Below are 23526 nucleotides of genomic sequence, written 5' to 3' on the forward strand. Positions count from 1 at the left end.
CCAGTATTTTTTGTGTGTGTTGCATGAATTTCCAGCATCTTCAGATTCCCTTGTGTTTGCCCTGTAGTCTGTTTTCAGGACCTTTTCCCTTTTCCTACCTATGTCATTGGTACCAGTATATACCACGACCTCTGGCTGTTCTCCCTCCCACTGCAGGATATCGTGGACGCAATCTGAAACATCCCAGACCCTGGCACCTGGGAGGCAAACTACCATCCGATTTTCTTTCCTGCGTCCACAGAATCACCTGTCTGACCCCCTAACTATAGAGTCCCCTATCACTACTGCCTTTCTCTTCCTTTCCCTACCCTTCTGAGTCACAGGGCCAGACTCTGTGCCAGAGGCACAGCCACTGTTGCTTCCTCCAGGTAGGCTGTCCGCATCAACAGTACTCAAACAGGAGTACTTATTGTTCAGGGGGACAGCCACAGGGGTACTCTCTAGTACCTGACTCTTCCCCTTCCCTCTCCTGACTGTTACCCACTTGTCTGTCTCCCGTGGCCCTGGTCTGACCACCTGCCAATAACTCCTTTCTATCACCTCCTTGCTCTCCCTGACCAGACGAAGGTCATTGAGCTGCAACTCCAGTTCCCTAACGTGGCCCCTTAGGAGTTGCAGCTCGACACACTGGGTGCAGATATTTAAGCTTGGGAATTTTCTTGAGAAGCTGTCGTAATTTTGGAGAATGCACTGATAACGTTACTTTTGTAAAGTCTATTAACTGCTGCACTTCCAGCTTAATGACAGTGTTAAACTGGAAACATATACTGGGCAGTTATGCATTTTTCAATGGATCAGAATAATAATGCAAAAACCATTGCTTTTATATTTGTTCTTGGGTTTTGCAAGAAATTATCAAAAGAGTATTTATCTCCATGTCTTTGTTGCTTTGAGTATACAGTATGCTGTAGACCTGAGGGTCATAGAATCATAAAGCAGTGTAGATAAGAAGATGGCCTTCAGCTCTGGCTCCAAAAAAGAGCAATATAATCTGTGTCATTTCTGTATTTCCTCCATTTATAAACTAAAAATATGTTGTGTTTTATGATGTGTTTTGCAAACTTTTTCCACCACTTTCAAAACAATTCCTACAAATGTGCTCAGTTTAGCACAAGTGGTATGTGTGTGAAGTTGGAAACTGGAGTACATATGGAAATGTTCTGCAGGATGCACATAGAGTACAAACTCCACACATACCTACAGCACTAGAGATCAGGACTGAACCTGTGTTAGCTGGAGCTGTGAAATTGCAGCTCAATTCATTGTGCCACTGTGCCATTTACCACAGCTTTGAGAAAGTCCTTCTTCAGTATTTCAGACATCCTTTCAACATCCTCCATTATAGCTTCATTTTGTCTTTTAATCAGCTCATAAACTCTTCTGTTGTTTTTTTTATAGTTTTAATATATTATGGAAGACAGAGTCCAACTAACACAGAGGTATCAGAATATTAATGAAAATTTTCCTTTTCCAAACTGATAAGATGTCCCAACAGTTATCATGTGTACATATTTCAGCACCTCCAACTAACAATTGTCTCTCACCAACCTAGTACAACTGCTAGCCAATTGATCTCAGAAGTTAGTCCTTTACTAAGGTGCTTTATACTTTATGCTCGTGCATTAACTTACTGCGAATTTCAGCTGTGGCATACTTTGGGATCATGGATTCCGTGGTCAATTCTGGATGAAGAATACAGCCATGTGTGTAGGCATCCATTGGAAGTGAATCAAGCAGGTCTTTAAAGTGTTGCATTCTGGAATATGTAAGGCTTCCTACTTCTGGAATTAATCTCGTGTATTTTTCTAAAAGTGAAATAACACAAATCAGGCATCGCCAAAAATGATTTCTGGCTATTCTATTTAATTTGGATTATGCAATTACTAAAACCTGCAACTATGTAATTACATTGACCATTTCAATCAAGTAACTTCATTAAATAAAATGCAATTCAGAGCAGTTTAAAAGTGCACCCACACAAAATAAAGGTCACTTTGATAAGTAACATCGAAAGATTTTACATAATTAACACCCACATATTAAAGTAAAACCAACACTCTCCAAAACTCCTTGCAGTTTCTAGACTTTAGAATTTAATCCATAATTATATGATGTTTCTAAAGTCTGAGTTAAATTTAACCATTATTAACTGACATTAACAAAGCACTGCAGTTAAACAATCATTATTTTTCATTTCTTGGTTAATCATATTATATAATCAATTATATATGTATAATTAGAATGTATAGCAGTACTAAATAACACAATAATAGATCTGTATATATCTGCAACATGTATTGAACTGTTCACTATGTGTGGTAAAAAATAATGCATTCACTACTACTGACTCAATAAATTACCTCCCTGTCTCTATTTACCTACACTTAAATAAAACTATTTCTTACCTTGTACTGATCAATAAATATAAAAATATGATATTGATTATAATCATTTAGAACCAGTCAACAAATTAAAATCTGCAACAGGAGGAACTATTAATGCAGAAAAATGTGTTTACAATGTTGCTTCCTAATACTTTCAAACTTGAGTTATTATAATCGATATCATATTTTATAGTTTGTATAGATGTTATAGTGCACTTTTTCTATTGACTTATTAAATTAGAATTAGAATTAGTTTATTATTGTCACATGCACCGATATGCAGTGAAAAGCTTGTCGTGAACACTGTTCGTACAGATCAGATTATTACACAGTTCGTTGAGGTTTAATAAGGTAAAACAATAACAATGCAGATACAGGGAAAGTACAGTGCAGGTAAACAATAAGGTGCAAGCTCATAATGAGATAGATTGTGAGGTCTAGAGACCATTTAATAGTCATAATAGCAGACTAGAGGCTGTCTTTGAGCCTGGTTGCATGTGCTTTCAAGCTTTTGTATCTTCTGCTGAATAGAAGATGGGAGAAGAGAGAATGTTCAAGGTGGGTGGGAGTCTTTGATTATGCTGGCTACTTTACTGAGGCAGTGAGAAGTATAGACATTCAGAGAGGGGAGGCTGGTTTCCATGTTGTGTTGAACTGTGTCCTCAACTCTGCAGATTTTGCAGTCCATGCCACACCAAGCCAAAATGCATCTAGATAAGATGCTTTTTATGGTGCTTCAACAAAAATTGATAAGAGATGATGGGGACATTCCACACGTAACCTTTCCATCTCCTTCCTGTACTTCAACTCATTGTTATTTGAGATATGCCCCACTACAGCGGTATCATCTGTAAACTTGTAAATGGAACTGGAGTAAAGTCTGGCCACACAGTCAGGAGTTTCCAGGGAGTAGAGTAGGTAGCTGAAAACACAGCCTCGTGGAGTACCAGTGTTTAGAATAATTGTTGTGAAGATGTTGCTACCTATCATTACGGTTTGCAGTCTGTTGGTCAGGAATTCAACAATCCAGTTAGAGAGAGAGGCGTTGACTCTCAGGGTCCAGAGTTTGTTGACAAGTTTGCTTGGAATTACTGTATTAAAGACAGAATTGTAGTCAATAAACAATAGTCTTACATACGTGTTATTACTGTTCAGAAGTTCCAGAGATGACTGTAGAGTCTGGGAGGTAGTGTCTGCCTGTGTGAAGTGTTTTTTAGTGTAAGTTGCTCTGTGTAGTGTTGGTGTTTGATGCTTGACAATGCAAAGTATGCAGTTCTGAATTTTTTACGGTCTGGAGTAAATGCAGGAAACTAACCAATGGTTGTGAATAAAACTATCCATGAACAGGTACTATATCTTGATGAGATTTGTAAATAGATGCCTTTTATATGGGATCAGTGGAGTTCAGTAATGATTTGTAACTAATAAATTCATAATAAAACTAACCATGAACATGTTCTATATGCTGATGTGATTCGTAAATAGGTGCCTTTTATATGGGGTCAGTGGAGTTCAGTAATAATGATTTATGACTAATAAATTTATAGTAAAGCTATCCATGAACATGTACTATATGCTGATGGGATTTGTAAATAGGTGCCTTTTATATGGGGTCACTGGAGTTCATTAATAATGATCTATCTTATTTATTTTGAGATACGGTGTGGAACAGACCCTTCTGGCCCAACAAACCGCTCTGCCCAGCAACCCACCAATTTAATTGTAGCTTAATCACAGGACAATTTACAATAACCAATTAACCTACTAACTGGTACGTCTTTAGACTGTGGGAGGAAACCAGAGTTCCCGAAGGAAATCCACGCATATGACGGTGAGGATATACAAACTCCTTACAGACGGCATCGGAATTGAACTCCAAACCCAAATGCCCTGAGCTGTAATAGTGTTGCATGAACCGCTATGTTACCATGGTGCTTAGAAGCTAAGTGAGCAGCCAACCAGAATAAAGAATTCTGACACAGCTCAATGTAAAAAGTAAAGATGATGAAATTAATTTAGCTTTTAAAACAATTTGTAGAGGGCAAAGTAAAGATTGGGGTATACTCACAGAATAAAGATATGAGCTGATATATAATAAACATTACAAAAATTATCAGTTTTGCAAATGTTGCTCAAAAGAAATAACAATACATACATAAAAATTAGATTTCTTTCCGGGGTGTGAGAAACTGTTCAGCAGTAGCTTTGTCTAAGTATATCATTGAAATAGAAGTTATTTTTCTTCAAAAAGGCTCAGCTTTTATTCAGAGACCTTTGTAAGAATTGAATTAATGGAGAAAAATGTTGAAGTTTATGTTCACTTGCTAATGCTGAGCTAATTGCTTCTGCAATGGCCAAAACATTTTTGCTGAGGAATATAATATTGTTGATAGCGGTTTCTAGATTTCCACATTTAATTTTGAATTTGTAAACAACAAAAATTGTTCACATTTTTACTGAGTAGTGATAGCAAGCACTAGGTGTCTCGCCATCATTATACATACAAAATCCAGGCTGTTATTTTGACTCTCTTGCCAACTATAGTTGCTAGGCTAATATCTTCAAAATGAACTTCTTTCATTTCAATGTGAGGATGATTTTCAAGAAAATGTTATGTGCAGAATTGAAAAGAAAATATGGTCTCACTACAAACTTGCATTTGTAAGCATTTTCCTCATTGTATCAATGTTATATAAATCTTCTTGAACTGCATTTTTCTGACTTTAACAGATTCCCAGGATGGTATGATAAACAGCCTTGTAAATATGTTTAGTCAGAATAACAAAGTTGTTAAGAATGATAAATATTTACAAGAATTCAAACTTTTGGTTTAATTAATCAGCTAAAATTAAGTCATCATCTGCATTAGTGTGCATGGAAGTCTCAGAAGTTGCTCATCAAAAATTATTTCCCCACCCCACCCCCAAGTTTTCTTCAATCAGATCAAAATATAAACCCAGATTTAACAACATTTAACACAACTTGCAATTGCACATTTACACAGAGGATAAATGTAAAAACTCTCAATGTAACAGGGTAACAGTCTTGGGGTTCCAATAACTATAACCTGTTGTGAAATGTTGAAATATTATCGCACTTATTCAATTTTGTGATGTTGATAAAATAAACTGGGCAACTATTAAATCCAATTATCCATTAAGCTGTAAAACTGATACAAACCATTTTTTTCATTGTACCTGTAAGTAAACTTCAAAGGAGGGACAGAGCTTGGGAATTCATCTGTATTCTTCAGTTGTTAGATAAATATTAAATTAAGTAATGACAGAGAAACATTACAAAAACAGGATAAATTTACATCATTTGCTTTAAGAATATAGGGATTAGCAGCAGGAGTGGGGCATTCAGACCCTCACAACTGCTCTACCATTCAATATAATATCAGCTAATCTTTTGCACCAGTGACTTTAGCCTGCAGGAACCCTACAGGTTACGGTCTCTTGAAATCCACACTTAGACAATTCCGGTTATTATATCTGGCAGTCAGCATATTCTCAAAGGTCTAAAAATACTGGGGCAGTGTTAGATGTTGATATGAATTTAGCTTGCAGTTCTGAGTTCAATCACAGTCCACACTGAAGTTGCAAGGGCTATATGTGACTTGTTCTGGAGAGTCTCGATCTATAACCAAGTGGGCAAGTGTCCACAAAACCCAACTGACCCCAGACTGCATTCATCTGGCAGGAAGTGAATTTCCATTTACACATTGGGGTTGATGCCAAATAGATCATATTACTTTTTTTTAATCAAAGTTGGAAACATAATTAAGAACATTTACTTTTGTCCAGGCACATGAAACCCATTGGCTTCACTGGCTTAAGAATTTGCCCTTTTTCTTTTTATTTGATGCTGAATCACATTGGATCTAAATGGAAATAAGGGAAGATTGGTTTTGCTTCACTGGATGCTGAATTTGCTCCTTTCCTTTTTACTTAATACTGAATTGCATTGGATAGAACTGCAAATAAGGGAAGATTGGTTATGTTATCACTTTCCTTCAGTCAGCACAGTGAAATATACATATATAGAAAAGAAATAAAGGTAATTGGTGCAGGAATGAAATAAATGCATCTGCGGTATTGTTCAATAAGTGCATTAGACAAACTAATAAGACTATATTGACTTTTAATATAATTTATTGTTTTATTTCTTCATTTTTCAGGATATGGACTTTGCTGGCAAGACCAATGTCACTTGTCCATCCCTAATTATTCCAGAGAAGGCAGTTCTTCTGGAAAAGATACGTTTACAACACTGTTGGGTAGGGAGCTCCAGGATTTAGACCTAGGTAATGACGGACAATGATCTAAATCAGGACATTGTGTACCTTGGAGTGGAACCTGCAGATGGTGGTGTTTCCCTGCACCTGCTGCCCTTGCTCTTCTTGGTGACAGAGGTCATGAGAATGGTGGCATAGCTTGGGCAAGTACCTGCAGTGTATTTTGTAGATGGAACACATTGTTGTCACTGTGTGATGCTGTGGAAGGAAAATTAATATTTAAGGTGATTATTGGAATACCAGCAAAACAGCTTTGTTCTGGATGATGTCCAGCTTTATACGATAAGACATAGGAGCAGAATTAGACCATTCAGCCCATCAAGTCTGCTCTGCTATCTCATCATGTCTGATTGATTTCCCTCTCAACCCCATTCTCCTGACTTCTCCCCGTAACTTTCACATCCTGACTAATGAAAAACATATCAACTTCCGCCTTAAATACACCAAATGCCCTGGCCTCTACAGCCGCCTCTAGCAACAAATTCCACAGATCCACCACTGTCTAGCGAAATAATTGCCTCTCATCCCCACTCTAAATGGATGTCCTTCTATTATGAGGTCCTGCCCTCTGGTCCTAGACTCCCCCACCATAGGACACATCCACTCCATCTAGGCCTTTCAACATTCAAAAGGTTTCAATGAAATCCTCCCCCCCACCTCATCCTTTTAAATTCCAGTGAGTACAGGCCCAGTGCCATCAAACATTCCTCATATAATAACCCCTTCAACCTTGTGAACCTCCTCTGGACCCTCTCCAATGCTAGCACATCTTTTCTTAGATAAGATCCAAAACTGCTCACAATACTCGAAGAGCAATCTGTCCAATGTCTTATAAAGATTTGACATTACTCCCTTGCTCTTATATTCTAGTCCTCTCAAAATGAATAATAACATTGCATTTGCCTTCCTTACCATCAATTGAACTTTTAAGTTAATATTTAGGGAATTTTGCAGAAGGACTTCCAAGTCCCTTTGCACCTCAGATTTTTGGACTTTTTCCATGTTTAGAAAATAGTTTGCACATTTATTTATTCTACCAAAGTGCAGGACCATGCATTTTTCAACATTGTACAGTATGTCATTTGCCACTTTCTTCCCCCTTTTCCTAATCTGTCTAAGTCCTTCTGCAGACTTCCTGTTTCACCAACACTACATGCCCCTCCACCAATCTTTGTATCATCTGCAAACTTGGCAACAAAGCTATCTATTACATCATCAAAATCATTGATATGCAACATAAATAGAAGCGGTCCCCTGACACCGACCCCTGTGGAACACCACTAGTCACTGGCAGCCAACCAGAAAAGGATCATTTTATTCCCACTCATTGCTTCCTACCAATCAGCCAATGCTCTAGCCATGCCAGTAATTTTCCTGTAATGCCATGGGCTCTGAATTTGGTAAGCAGCCTCATGTGTAGTGCCTTGTCAAAAGCCTCATTTTCTAGCAGTCCTATATCCACTCTTATCTCTCTTATTTTTTTATATACTTGGAAAAGCTTTTTCTATCCACCTTGATACTGTTTGCTAGCTTGCTTTCATATTTCATCTTTTCCCTCCTAATGATTCTTTTAGGTGTTTTCTGTAGATTATTAAAAGCATACCAATCCTCTATCTTCTTGCTGATTTTTGCTTTGTTGTATACCTTCTCTTTTGCTTTTACATTAGCTTTGATGTCCTTTGTCAGCCATTGTTGTACTATATTGCCACTTGAGTATTTTGTTTTTGGAATACGTCTATCCTGCACCTTCCTCATTTTTCCCAGAAACTCACGCCATTGCTGTTCTGCCATCGTCCCTGCCAGTATCTCCTTCCAAATTACTTTGGCCAACTCCTCCCTCATACCACTGTAATTTCCTTTCCTCCACTGAAATACTGCTACATCAGACTTTACTTTCTCCCTATCAAATATTAAGTTGAACTCAGTCACATTGTGATCACTGCCTCCCAAGGGCTCCTTTACCTTAAGCACCCTAATTGCCTCTGGTTCATTACATAACACCCAATCCAGTATAGCTGATCCCCTCGTAGGCTCAACTACAATCTGCTCTAAAAAGCCATCTTGTAGGCATTTTACAAATTCTCTCTCTTAGGATCAAGCACCAACATGATTTTCCCAGTCTAGCTGCACATTGAGATTCCCCACAACTGTTGTAACACTGGGATTTTGACATGGCTTTTCTATCTCTCATTGTAATTTGTTGCCCACATCCTGGCTACTGTTTGGAGGATTGTACATAACTCCCATAAGGGTCTTTTACCCATGCAGTTTTTTAAACTCTATCCACAAGGATTCTACATCTTCTGACTTTATGTCACCTCTTTCTAAAGATTTGATTTTATTATTTACCAACAAAGCCACGCCACCCCCTCTCCTATCTGCCTGCCCTTTTTATACAGTGTGTATCCTTGGATGTAAAGCTGTCAACTATAATCTTCTTTCATTCATGACTCAGTGATGCTCATAACATCATACGTGCCAATCTCTAATTGCACTATAAGATAAGCTACCTTATTCCGTGTACTGTGCGCATTTAAATATAAGAACATAAGAATGTAAGAAATAGGAGCAGGAGTAGGCCATCTGGCCTGTCGAGCCTGTTCTGCCATTCAATAAATCATGGCTGATCTGGCCATGGACTCATCTCTAACTACCTGCCTATTCCCCATAATCCTTAATTCCCCTACTATGCAAAAATCTTTCCAACATCTTAAATATATTTACTGCGGCAGCCTCCACTGGTTCATTAGGTGGGAAACATAGAAACATAGAAACATAGAAAATAGGTGCAGGAGTAGGCCATTCGGCCCTTCGAGCCTGCACCGCCATTTATTATGATCATGGCTGATCATCCAACTCAGAACACCGCCCCAGCCTTCCCTCCATACCCCCTGACCCCCATAGCCACAAGGGCCATATCTAACTCCCTCTTAAATATAGCCAATGAACTGGCCTCAACTGTTTCCTGTGGCAGAGAATTCCACAGATTCACCACTCTCTGTGTGAAGAAGTTTTTCCTAATCTCAGTCCTAAAAGGCTTCCCCTCTATCCTCAAACTGTGACCCCTCGTTCTGGACTTCCCCAACATCGGGAACAATCTTCCTGCATCTAGCCTGTCCAATCCCTTTAGGATCTTATACGTTTCAATCAGATCCCCCCTCAATCTTCTAAATTCCAACGAGTACAAGCCCAGTTCATCCATTCTTTCTTCATATGAAAGTCCTGCCATCCCAGGAATCAATTTGGTGAACCTTCTCTGTACTCCTTCTATGGCAAGGATGCCTTTCCTCAGATTAGGGGACCAAAACTGCACACAATACTCCAGGTGTGGTCTCACCAAGGCCTTGTACAACTGCAGTAGTACCTCCCTGCTCCTGTACTCAAATCCTCTCACTATAAATGCCAGCATACCATTCGCCTTTTTCACTGCCTGCTGTACCTGCATGCCCACTTTCAATGACTGGTGTATAATGACACCCAGGTCACGTTGCACCTCCCCTTTTCCTAATCGGCCACCATTCAGATAATAATCTGTTTTCCTATTTTTGCCACCAAAGTGGATAACTTCACATTTATCCACATTAAATTGCATCTGCCATGAATTTGCCCACTCACCCAACCTATCCAAGTCACCCTGCATCCTCTTAGCATCCTTCTCACAGCTAACACTGACACCCAGCTTCGTGTCATCCGCAAACTTGGAGATGCTGCATTTAATTCCCTCATCCAAGTCATTAATATATATTGTAAACAACTGGGGTCCCAGCACTGAGCCTTGCGGTACCCCACTAGTCACCGCCTGCCATTCTGAAAAGGTCCCGTTTATTCCCACTCTTTGCTTCCTGTCTGCTAACCAACTCTCCACCCACACCAATACCTTACCCCCAATACCGTGTGCTTTAAGTTTGCACACTAATCTCCTGTGTGGGACCTTGTCAAAAGCCTTCTGAAAATCCAAATATACCACATCCACTGGTTCTCCCCTATCCACTCTACTAGTTACATCCTGAAAAAATTCTATGAGATTCGTCAGACATGATTTTCCTTTCACAAATCCATGCTGACTTTGTCCGATCATTTCACCACTTTCCAAATGTGCTGTTATCACATCCTTGATAACTGACTCCAGCAGTTTCCCCACCACCGACGTTAGGCTAACCGGTCTATAATTCCCCGGTTTCTCTCTCCCTCCTTTTTTAAAAAGTGGAGTTACATTAGCCACCCGCCAATCCTCAGGAACTGGTCCAGAATCTAACGAGTTTTGAAAAATTATCACTAATGCATCCACTATTTCTTGGGCTACTTCCTTAAGCACCCTGGGATGCAGACCATCTGGCCCTGGGGATTTATCTGCCTTCAATCCCTTCAATTTACCTAACACCACTTCCCTACTAACATGTATTTCGCTCAGTTCCTCCATCTCACTGGACCCTCTGTCCCCTACTATTTCTGGAAGATTATTTATGTCCTCCTTAGTGAAGACAGAACCAAAGTAATTATTCAATTGGTCTGCCATGTCCTTGCTCCCCATAATCAACTCACCTGTTTCTGTCTGTAGGGGACCTACATTTGTCTTTACCAGTCTTTTCCTTTTTACATATCTATAAAAGCTTTTACAGTCTGTTTTTATATTGCCTGCCAGTTTCCTCTCATAATCTTTTTTCCCCTTCCTAATTAAGCCCTTTGTCCTCCTCTGCTGAACTCTGAATTTCTCCCAGTCCTCAGGTGAGCCACTTTCTCTGGCTAATTTGTATGCTGCTTCTTTGGAATTGATACTATCCCTAATTTCTCTTGTCAGCCACGGGTGCACTACCTTCCTTGATTTATTCTTTTGCCAAACAGGGATGAACATTTGTTGCAGTTCATCCATGCAACCTTTAAATGCTTGCCATTGCATATCCACCGTCAATCCTTTAAGTGTCATTTGCCAGTCTATCTTAGCTAATTCACGTCTCATACCTTCAAAGTTACCCCTCTTTAAGTTCAGAACCTTTGTTTCTGAATTAACTATGTCACTCTCCATCTTAATGAAGAATTCCACCATATTATGGTCACTCTTACCCAAGGGGCCTCTCACGACAAGATTGCTAATTAACCCTTCCTCATTGCTCAAAACCCAGTCCAGAATAGCCTGCTCTCTAGTCGGTTCCTCGACATGTTGGTTCAAAAAACCATCCCGCATACATTCCAAGAAATCCTCTTCCTCAGCACCTTTACCAATTTGGTTCACCCAATCTACATGTAGATTGAAGTCACCCATTATAACTGCTGTTCCTTTATTGCACGCATTTCTAATTTCCTGTTTAATACCATCTCCGACCTCACTACTACTGTTAGGTGGCCTGTACACAACTCCCACCAGCGTCTTCTGCCCCTTAGTGTTACGCAGCTCTACCCATATCGATTCCACATCTTTCCGGCTTATGTCCTTCCTTTCTATTGCGTTAATCTCTTCTTTAACCAGCAACGCCACCCCACCTCCCCTTCCTTCATGTCTATCCCTCCTGAATATTGAATATCCCCGAACTTTGAAATTCCACAGATTCACTGCACTTTGGGAAAAGCAGTTCCTCCTCAACTCCATCCTAAATTTACTCTCTCGAATCTTGAAGCTATGTCCCCTAGTTCTAGTTTCATCTACCAGCAGAAACAAATTTCCTGCCTCTATCTTATCTCTCCCTTTCATAATTTTATGTTTCTATAAGATCTCCGCTCATTCTTCTGAATTACAGCAAGTTTAGTCCCTGACGACTCAATCTCTCCTCATAATCTAACCCCCTCATCTCTGGAATGAACCTGCTGAACCTCCTCTGCACAGCCTCCAAAGCCAGTACATCCTTTTCAAGTACGGAGACCACAACTGCATGCAGTACTTCAATTGGTGCCTCACCAGTACCCTGTATAGTTGCAACATAACCTCCCTGTTTTTAAATTCAATCCCTCTAGCAATGAAGGCCAACTTTCCACTTGCCTTCCTGATAGCCTGCTGTACCTGCAAACCAATCTTTTGCAATTCATGTACAAGCACTCCCAAGTCCTTCTGCACAGCCTCATGCTGCAATCTTTAACCATTTAAATAAGAATCTGACCTTCCATTTCTCCTTCATGTAGAACACCTTCAGTCCTGTATCTGTCACTCTTTACAATTCTGTCCCCGTTTATACAGCAATTCATCGCATTGACTTTAAATTTGCCCTATCATCTGCCTGTCCTTCCTGACTATCTCACTACACACTGCCTCTGCTTGTAAAGCAACTGCCATATCCTTAGCCCTATCGCTCTGCTTCCTGTCCCTCTGCTGAATTAGTTTAAACCTTCCCTAACAGCTCTAGCAAACCTGCCCGCAAGGATATTGGTCCTCCTCTGGTTCAGGTGTAATCTGTCCCTTTTGTAGAGAACATACCTTCCCCCAAGTGATCCCAATGATCCGGAAATCTGAAACCCTACCCGCTGCACCAGTTTCTTAGCCACTCATTCAGCTGCCAAATGATCCTATTTTTACCCTCACTGCCAAGTGGTACAAGCAGCAACCCACACATTGCTACCCTGGAGGTCCTGTTTTTCAGCTTTCTATCTAGTGCCCCAAATTCTCTCTTCAGGACCTCCTTGCTTTTCCTATCTATGTCATTGGTGCCAATATGTACCAAGACTTCCGGCTGCTCATCTTCCCCTTTAGACTCTCATGGACCAGATCCAAGACATCTGTGACCCTGGCACCTGAAAGACAACATACCATCTGTGTGTATCTATTGCATCCACAGAATCTTGTGCCTACTCTAACTATGGAATCCCCTATCACTACTGCATTCTTCTTCTCCCCCCTTCTCTTTTGAGCCACGATGCGAGAGACCCAGTCAAAGAGGAGCCCCCTCAAAAGTACCCGAAGTGGTATACTTATTATTGAGGGCAACGGCCACACGGGTCTCTGCACTGGCTGCCCATTTCCCTTCCTTCTTCTAACAGTCACTCAGTTACCTGCCCCCTGTAACCTAGTGGTCACTACCTCCCTGTAGCTCCTATCTATCATCTCCTCAGTTTCCCATATGAGCCAAATTTCATTGTGTAGGAGCTCCATGACCTTTGGCTCAACAACTTCCTGAGAGTTGCTGAGCTGTGTTATTGAGGTAACTGGAGATTATTCTATCATTCTTCTGACTTGAGCGTTACTGAGAGGTAGCAAAGCACTAGATCACTTAATCGTCCTGAATAAGCGCCAACAAACTTTAGATCACAGACTCCAAAGTACCAGAACCACAGTTAAAAGAAAAAGAAGACATAACATAAGTGAAAGACACAGTTTTGTGGATCGTGGGGAGAATGCTGCCTGTGGTGGCGTTGTTTCCCGTTGCCATCTTCTGTCCTGTTTACACAACTGTGCTAAAAAAATTCAAGCAGTGATGGATGCCCCAAGACCAAAGGACATATCACAGGTGCAATCCTTTTTCAGGATTTGTCAATTACTATAACAGGTTTCTGCCAAACCTAACTAGTGTGCTCCATCCCTTGAACTCATTACTATGGATCAGGAAGCAAAGACAATGGGCAAAGCAGTGTGAGGTAGCTTTCCAAAAGACAAAAGAAATGGTGATGTCAGACACTGCACTCACACATTTTGATCTACCTGGTCCTGTGAAGCTTGCCTATGGTGCCTTACCTTCTGATATAGGTGCAGTCATGGCACATGTTATGAATGATGGAAGTGAACATCCCAGAGCCTTTGCATCACACACCCTTACCACTGCAGAGAAAAATTATGCACAGATTGACAGAGAGGCCTTCAGTCTGGTATGGGGAGTAAAAGGTTTTAACCAGTACTTGTTTGGGAGAAAGTTTACCCTCATTACTGAAAAATCAAACAATGGTAAACAAGAGAAAGTCTGCAGATGCTGGAAATCCAAGCAACACACACAAAATGCTGAAGGAACTCAGCAGGCCAGGCAGCATCGATGGAAAAGAGTACTGTCGTTGTTTCGGGCCGAGACCCTTCAGCAGGCCCTTACTGTGCCTTGACAAAGCATTCAGCCCCCACAACTATTTTTATATATCATTCTCTCATTTTCTAAATTTAAAATATATTGAAGTAGGATTTTTGTGCTAATCTAGAAAACATTGTGCATTATGTCAAATCAAAAGAAAAGTTCCAAAACCTGTCAACAATTTAATAAAATTTAAAAACCAAAATTTTGAGGCTGAAAGCTACTCATCCCTTTGTAATTACTACACTAACTTTCCTCATATGCAACACTGTATATTACCTTAATAACTCACCTGATTTGTTGATGTAGAATATTTGAGGATCACCTGAATAAATACACCCTTCTGTAAGGTCCAACAGCGTGGTAGATTTTCAACAGACCAAACCAAAATAAACTCAAAAGAGCATTCAAGGCAAGTCAGGGAAATTATAATAGAGAAGCACAAATCTGGGGAAGGATACAAGACCATCTCAAAGGCACTGAACATACCTTGGAGCTTAGTGCAATCCTTCATGAAAAAGTGGAAAAACATGAAATCACAGCCACGCTGCCTAGGTTAGGCCACCCCTCTAAATTTAGTCACTGAGAAGAATGGCACTTGTAAGAGAGGCTACTATGATGCCAACAGTCACTCTGAGTGAGCTGCAGAAGTCAGTGGCTGCAACTGGAGATGAAGTGCATGGCTTCTCAAGAAAGGGTATTCATGGAGAGTGGCAAGGAAGAAGCCTTGACTGAGAAAAAAAGTATATCGTTGCCCGTAAAGACTTTGCAAAACGTCACTTAGAAGATACTGTAAGTATGTGGAAGAAAGTCTTGTGATGCGATGAGATTAAAGTGAACCTCTTTCAGCCTCAACACAAAGTGGTACATGTGGCATAAATATATCAGCCATGTAATGCCATCCCTACGGTAAAGTATGGTGGAGGTAGCATAATGCTGTGGGGATGCTTTTCAGCAGCAGGGACTGGAAGTCTGATCAGGATTGATGGGAAGATGAATGCTGCTAAATACAGAGAGATCCTGGATAAAAACCTCTTCCAGAAAGCTTAAACTGGGGAGGAATTCTATCTTTCAGCAGGACAATGACCCCAAATACACTACCAGAGTAATCATGGAGTGACTTCAAATGAAGAAAATGATGTCCTTAAGTGGCCCAGTCAGAGTCCTGACCTCAAACTGATCAAGGACCTCTGGCAAGACCTCAAGATTGCTGTCCATTGGTGTTCCCCAACTAACCTAGCACAGCTTCAGCAAGTTTGCAAGAATGAATGGGCAAATCTTCACACTGTGCAAAGCTAATACAGTAGCTGAAAGAGCTGGTTCAACTAATTACTGAGCAAATTGGGTGAATACTTTTGAACTGCTGACATTTCAGTTTTGAATATTTAATTTTTCGTGCTTTACAATTTTCCCTGTCTTTTGGGCACCAATGTGAAAAACGGAGCATGTAATTCACAAATAAATATTCTCAGTAATTTCTTGGTAGTAGTTGATGTAGCTGCAAAGTGGTCAGAAGTGTTCCTAATAATCTCCACTACAGCCTCACACACTGTTGACGTGTTGAGAAGCCTCTTCTCAAGGGCTGGTGATAACAGACCACAGCCTGTTGCAGAACAGCTTCAGTCATTCCTGAAAATGAATGGAATAAGATATATTATATCTGCACAGTTCCACCCTATTACTGATGGCTTGATGGAAAGTCCTGTCTAAAGAATGCACCATGAGCAATGTCAGGAGAACACACTACACTGATTGGGAAGCTGGCTAATTTCCTCCTTGTACATCGCAATACAGCACACACTACACCCTCACCTTTGAGTTTGGTTGTCCTTTGCCCAGTTTGATTCCTTCTACACCTGTTTCTGTTTTAATTAATCAGTTTACTTCATTCAGCTTATTATGTTATTGATCAAAAGCATCAGTTTGTTATCTTAGTTTAATCATGCACTGGGCTATACAACTTCAAAGGAATCAAGTTTTTATTTGAAAAGTGGTCTATTAATTAATAAATTATTTTCTTTAAAGAAATACAAAAAAAACTGTGACATTAATTTTTTTGTAAAACAAATGTTTGAAAATATAAAATTTGCTCCTTTCTACTCTCTCACACACACACACACACACACACACACACACACACACACACACACACATATATTATCAAAGAAGACTAAAAAACAATACATATTTGGTGAGATGCATCCTATTTTGAATTGGAAATTATAGCTAAGCAGGGAGGAGTGCTGTGTATTTAAGATTTTGGTAATAATGTAAATATATTGATTGATTAAGCATCCTTTGTTGTTTACATAATGTGGGTTATATGTAAAAAGGTGTGAAAGGCATATGTCATTACGCCACTGCGTCATTAAGTGTGTGCCTCACTATAAGTAAAAATGAATTACACATTATTCCCTGCTCCGTGTTTTTCTCTTGTTTAGTTTTCTGCTTTGAAGTTACAAAACATAACACAACCTGGAAATAATTATTAAAATGGCACACAGTGAATGGAAAAAAAAGCTCAAGTTCCATTTTTGGATAGCTGTGGATACTGGATAAATAAAGTTTAAATTTAAGTATAATTGTTCAGTTCAAAAAAATTCAAAGTAAATGTACTATCAAAGTACATATATGTCACTATATATGAAACTAAGATTCGTTTTTCTTGTGGGCATTCACAGTAAATAGAAGAAACTCAACAGGATCAAAGAAAGACCACACCTAACAGGATGGACAAATAACCAGTGTGTAAAAGACAACAAAATGTGAAAATACAGAAATTTTAAAATGAAATAATAATAATCATAAATAAATGAGCAATAAATATTGAGAACATGATATGAAGAGTCATTGAAAATTAATCCATAGGTTGTGGGAACAGTTCAGTGATGTGCGAATGATGTTGAGTGAAGATATCTCCTCTAGTTTAAGAGCCAGATGGTTGAGGGATAATAACTGTTGCTGAACTTGGTGGTGTGGATCCTGAGGTTCTTGTACGTTCTCCCTGATGGCAGCAGTGTGAAGCAAGCACGGCCAGGATGGTGGAGAAATTCTTGATGTTGGATGCTGCTTTCCTGTGACAGCGCCCCATGTAGTTGTGCTCTGTAATGGAGGGGACTTTACCTGTGATGGACTGGGCTGTATCCATTACTTTTGTAGACATTTCTGTTCAAAGGCATTGGTTTTTCCATATCAGACTGTGATACAACCAGTCAATATACTCTCCACTGCACATCTATAGAAGTTTGTCGAATCTTTGCAAATTCCTAGGGAAGTATAGGGGCTGCTGTGCATTCTTGATAGTGACACATACATACTGTAGCCAGGACATATACTGTGAAACTGAAAGTTGTTGTCCCTCTCCAACTCTGATTCCCCCCCATCCCCCCCAATGAGGACTGGCTCATAGACCTCCAGTATCCTCCTCATAAAGTCAATAATCAGATCCTTGGTCTTACTGACTCGAATGAAGGTTGTTGTGGTACCACTCAGCTAGATTTTCAATCTTCCTGCTATATGCTGATTTGTCACCACCTTTGATTCAACCAACAATGGCGGTGTTGTCAGCAGATTTAAATATGGCATTGGAGCTGTGCTTAGCCACACAGTCATAATTATAAAGCAGGCTGAGCAGGAGGCTAAGCACACAGCCTTATGGTGCATACGTGCTGATGGAGTTTGTGCAGGAGATGTTGTTACGGACCTGAACTGACTGGGGTCTGCAAGTGAGAAAATTGAGGATCCAGTTGAGGCCTAGTCCTTTGATTAGTTTAGAGGAGATGATAGGATTGAATGCCGAGCTGTAGTCAATGAAGAGCATCCTGATGTATGCATCCTCGCTGCCTAAATGCTGACAATAAAATGGCATCTACTGTTGACCTGTTGAGACAGTAGGCAAATTTGAATGCATCCAAGTTGGTTCTCAGGCAGGAGTTGAAAGGTTTTATCACCAATCTCTCAAAACACTTCATCACAGTGGATATAAGTGCTGCTGGACGATAGTCATTGAGACACCAGTACAATTACAGCAAGAGGTTAAGGATATTAGTGAACACTCTAGCCAGATGATCAGCACAGATCTTTAGAACTCGGCCAGGCACCCTGTTTGGACCGACTACTTTCTCTGGGTTTACCCTTTTGAAGGATGCTCTCCCGTCGGTCTCTGGGTCTTCAGGGTCTGTGGGAGTTAAATGAAGGTGCCTCTATGTTTTGACGGTCAAAGTGAGCATAAAAAGCACTGAGCTCATCTAGGATTGAAATTTTGTTATCACTTCTGTCATCTGGTTTAAATTTGTAGGAGGCATTCGATGTGGTGAAGTATCCTTCTTTGATTCAAGTTTGGTCTGGACTTGCCACTTTGCAGGTGAGATGGTTTTCTGGAGATCGTACTGGACCTCTTGTATTTTACTTGGTCACTAGACCTAAATATTACTGGTCTGGCCCTCAGCAGTTTGCAGACCTCATGGTTCACGTAGGGCTTCTAGTTGGGGAGGACTCTGGATGATTTTCTGGGGACATGCTACTCAGTTACGACTGTTTTTATAAAGTCTATGATGTAGTTATCCAAATTCTCTGATGAGTCCTTGAATATGGCCCAGTTCACTGAATCGAAGCAATCCTGTGGCTGCTTCTCTGTCTCCTGTAACCACCTCTTTGTTGTCCTTACCTCTGGAGCCTTGCTCTTTAGCCTCTGCCTATATGCAGTAGGAGAGCGCAGCCAAGTGATCAGATTTCCCGAAATGCAGACTAGGCATGGAATTGTAAGTGTTCCTCGTTGCGGTATAGCAGTGGTTGAGTGTGTTGGGATCTCTGATACCACAAGTGATATGTAGATGATAATTGGGCAGAGATTTCCTCAAGCAAGCCTGATTGAATTCCCCAACAATGAGTTGAAAGGCATTGAGGTAGGCTGTTTCTTGTTAGCTGATGGTGGCACTCAGTACCTTAACTGCCTGCTTAACATTGGCCATTGGTAGTATATAAACCACAGTCAGGGTCATGGAGGAGAACTCCCTTGGCAAGTAGGATGGTCAGCAGTTAACCGTTAGAGTTCCAGGTCAGGGGAACAAGAGTGCAAAAAGATCACTATGTCCAAGCACCATGAAAGAGTTATCATGAAACATAAACCCCCACAGTTTTTTCCTTCTCTGAACCAGCAGTCCGTTCTACCCTGCGTATCAAGAATCCTTTGGGTCTTACTGATGTATCCAGCATGTATGTAGTAAGCCATTTCTCTAAGAAACACAGTGTACAGCAATTCCTCAATTCCTTCCAATGCAGCAAACCTGCCCTTAGGGCGAGATTTAGGTCCTCAGTCTTGTTTTCCAGCGATTGTAGACTTGCTAATAAGATACAGGGCAGAGGAAGTTTCATACCTCTTTGTTTTAGTCTGGCTTGCAGTCCTCCCCTCCTCCCTCTCTTTTAGCCATGGCAATGTACATTTGTCCACTTAAAGATGTTGTACCTGCATGTTTGAGAATTAAGTCTGCTGAGTGCTTCAGAAGATCATAAAATCACTAGTTTGTTAAGATGGTTTAAAAGTACACTGCTTTAAGGGAAATGATAGGCTGTAGGTTGCTATGAGATTAGAGCAGAAGAAATAAATTTAGAAGTTTTGTAAACTGCCTGTAATGCATCATGTGTTTCACCTATGTGAATATGCATCACCATACACATTACTACAGCTAAACAAAACAGCGTTCCTCTGGGACCAAGGTGTGAAACATAGAACCAACAGTCACACACAGCATACAGCACACATAACGATGTTTGCAGTTCCTCAAATTGTGGAGTGCAGTTGCAGGTAAAGGCAATACAGCCTGTGACCCACTGAGTGAACACTGGAGAGCAGAAACAACGGGAGGGGCCAGCCTCTAACCCAGCGCAGTATCCAGCGAAACACAAGCAACTCTGGCGTCTCCTTCCTCGGCAGCCGTAACAGACAACCCTGAAGCATGAACAAGGCCACACAATTCCCCTGCTGTTGTTCTCGCCAATGAACCATTGAATTGGACTCACAGTCTTCTACAATACCAATATCCAATATTGTTTGCAATCACAACAAAAATTTCTCACATCATCCTTTCACTGCTACTGGTGCCCTCTTCTCTGGGTGGCTGAAGCAGGCTGCAGTATGATGCAGAACAAGTCCAGCTCCATCACTATCCAATAAGTTGGTAGTGGGGTAAATCTGCCGTACTTGGTGTTCTTAATATCTCGCAGTGTCTTGCAAGCATGGAGAAGACGTAAAGGATGAATGGTTGCACTTTGGTTGGGCCCAGAGAGGCCACTGTGTCCGAGTGTGCTGGCACCTTACCAGGACTAAGATGCATTGCTCCTATGGTGAGTACAGGGTTTGTCTGGTATAGAACCAATAAGAAAATAGAAGCGAAAAGTTGAATCAGCGAACAACCAAAATGTGGAACCAAGAGATGTGTTTGCGGTCAAAGTCAGAGACAAAGACTGGGGATTTGGTATCAGTGAGTCAAGTCCAGGAACTGTGAGGTCAAGGATTATCATGTTTGAGTCTCAAGATTAGGGGAAGTCAGATGAATGAAGTCAGTTATAAAGGAGAGGAAGCGAGGAATTCACATTAAAGTTGCTGGTGAACGCAACAGGCCAGGCAGCATCTCCAGGAAGGGGTACAGTCGACGTTTCGGGCTGAGACCCTTCGTCAGGACTAACTGAAAGAAGAGCTAGTAAGAGATTTGAAAGTGGGAGGGGGAGGGGGAGATCCAAAATGATAGGAGAAGACAGGAGGGGGAGGGATGGAGCCAAGAGCTGGACAGTTGATTGGCAAAAGGGATATGAGAGGATCATAGGACAGGAGGCTCAGGGAGAAGGAAAAGGGGAAGTGGGGGGGAACCCAGAGGATGGGCAAGGGGTATAGTGAGAAGGACAGAGGGAGAAAAAGAAGAGAGAGAAAAAGAATGATGCCTGCCCTGCTGCGTTCACCAGCAACTTTGATGTATGTTGCTTGAATTTCCAGCATCTGCAGAATTCCTGTAGAAACGAGGAATTAGTGGCTATCATGAATTTCTGTTGTCTCATAACAAGTGGAAACAATCTATAACCCTTTCTTTTTTTAAAAGCAATCCCTTTAATAATGTTTATCAGGCTATCTTCAAACCCTTTCTCACTAAAAGTAGGAAAAATCACCTTATGCTTCACTCTTTACAAAATATTAATCCTTATTAACGTGAGACAAAATGGAGAATTTTCGATTAGTCTCTTTCATTCTTCCAATATTTAGAATTCTGATGCCAAAAAACACTTTTTTCAGACAAGTTTAAAAAATCGTAACAAGTATCAACCATCAGCAATGTAGATGAAATTATTCCCTGAAAGTGGTTCTCCTTTAAAAACTCACTTATTTGGACTGCCACTATCTGATGCAATTTAGTGCTTCACTTAGAGTTTCCTTCTTTAACTACTGATTTTCATGTTTCTCAGATTTCAGACGCCAGTGAAAAAAATCCATTCCTGATCTTCAGGAGGGTAAGTCAGCCTGTGGTCTTGCCTTACCAAGGAGAAATGGTGACAATTAAGTTCTGCAAGCATTGCAGTTTCAAAGGTGGTTCAATGCCATTGTTTTAATATTCATTGTATATTTAAATTTTATGATATGATCACTCATCTCATTAGATCATGTTATAAAATATATTGAAAGGTGGCATATTTAAATGTATTAGTAACAGATCTCCTAATATGATTAGGATGAACACTAGTAGCTTTGAAATTTGTAAGTGTTTTGTAAAATTGAATTGATATATGATATGATACTGGGCTTAAGCATATTTATCTCTAGACAGCAGTTTGGTAGCAAACGCATGGTGATGCTCCCCTCATGGGTTAGATTGTTGCTGACTTGTACACCTGCTTACTGAAATGGGGAAGGCAAGTTCAAGCTGAGCATTGGAAGTCAGACCTTCAGTCTCCTACTCTCCTCACTGGTGGGTAAAATCACAATGCACAAACACACTGAGTTGAAAAGTCTGGATGCAATTCATCACTGGACCCCTAATTTTATGCCAGACATGGTTAAAAAGGTTTGAGTAATTAACTTACTTATTTGTATTGATTTTTTTTTATAAAAATTCTATTAGTTTGAGTTTTTTGAGCAAGTGTATTGATTACTTACAAGAATTGCATTTTTCTCCTTAGTTAAATCTACTCTTTTGAAATATCTGTTACAATTAAAATTGCTTTCAGCTTGCTAACTTGTCTGGCCTCGAGAAGCGCAGTTCGTTTGTATTGAGATCACTTCCTTTACATAAGCGGTTTTTTATATCATTTCCTGTGCAGGTTAATTTGAATCGCTTGGTGGAAGACATCCACCTCCATACTCTCATCACTTCCCTTGAAATAGCAATATCTGTGAGTCTTAAGTTTTGGTTAATATGGTAAACATTGACTACATATATTTAGAAGAAAGTATTATTCCTTTGAAGCTGAGGTTGCCACAGCAGAAGCAAAGTATATGACAGTTGACTTGAGACACTGGTGAGTCAATAATCAGAATCAGTCATGCTTTGCCGTTACGACAGCCAATGCATCTTACTAAAGAATATGTCCAACACATTTTGGCTAGAAAAAAAGACAGTGCTGCAGCTCTGCAAGCAGAAGCTGTCCACACCATGATCCCAACATTCCTTTCACATGGTCCGGGTATTGGCAGTCAAGGTCTACGGCAGCAAAGACACAAAACACTCCCCCTCTGCAATTCCACCAAAGCAAAAATCTCAGTCAAGAGTTGTTATTGATGCCAATCCCAACTGCACAGATATGGACAGACTGTACATCCATCCATCCCAGGATACATATTTGGGAAACCATTCTCCCCATTCCCCTCATTCAGGAGCCAGATGTG

The 23526-nt window shown here is 40.4% G+C and overlaps 1 protein-coding gene across 1 annotated transcript in view; it reads right to left on the reverse strand.

Annotated features, from left to right (window-relative positions):
• The window catches only part of gdap1l1 (ganglioside induced differentiation associated protein 1-like 1), an 85312-nt gene that overhangs the window by 35832 nt on the left and 25954 nt on the right, over positions 1-23526 (reverse strand). Inside the window, exon 3 of the mRNA XM_072276928.1 lies at positions 1632-1805. Within this exon, the coding sequence (XP_072133029.1) occupies positions 1632-1805 (174 nt within the window). The remainder of the gene's footprint in view (positions 1-1631; positions 1806-23526) is intronic.

The sequence above is a fragment of the Mobula birostris genome, chromosome 2 (assembly GCF_030028105.1).
Source record: "Mobula birostris isolate sMobBir1 chromosome 2, sMobBir1.hap1, whole genome shotgun sequence".
Taxonomy (NCBI): Eukaryota; Metazoa; Chordata; class Chondrichthyes; order Myliobatiformes; family Myliobatidae; genus Mobula; species Mobula birostris.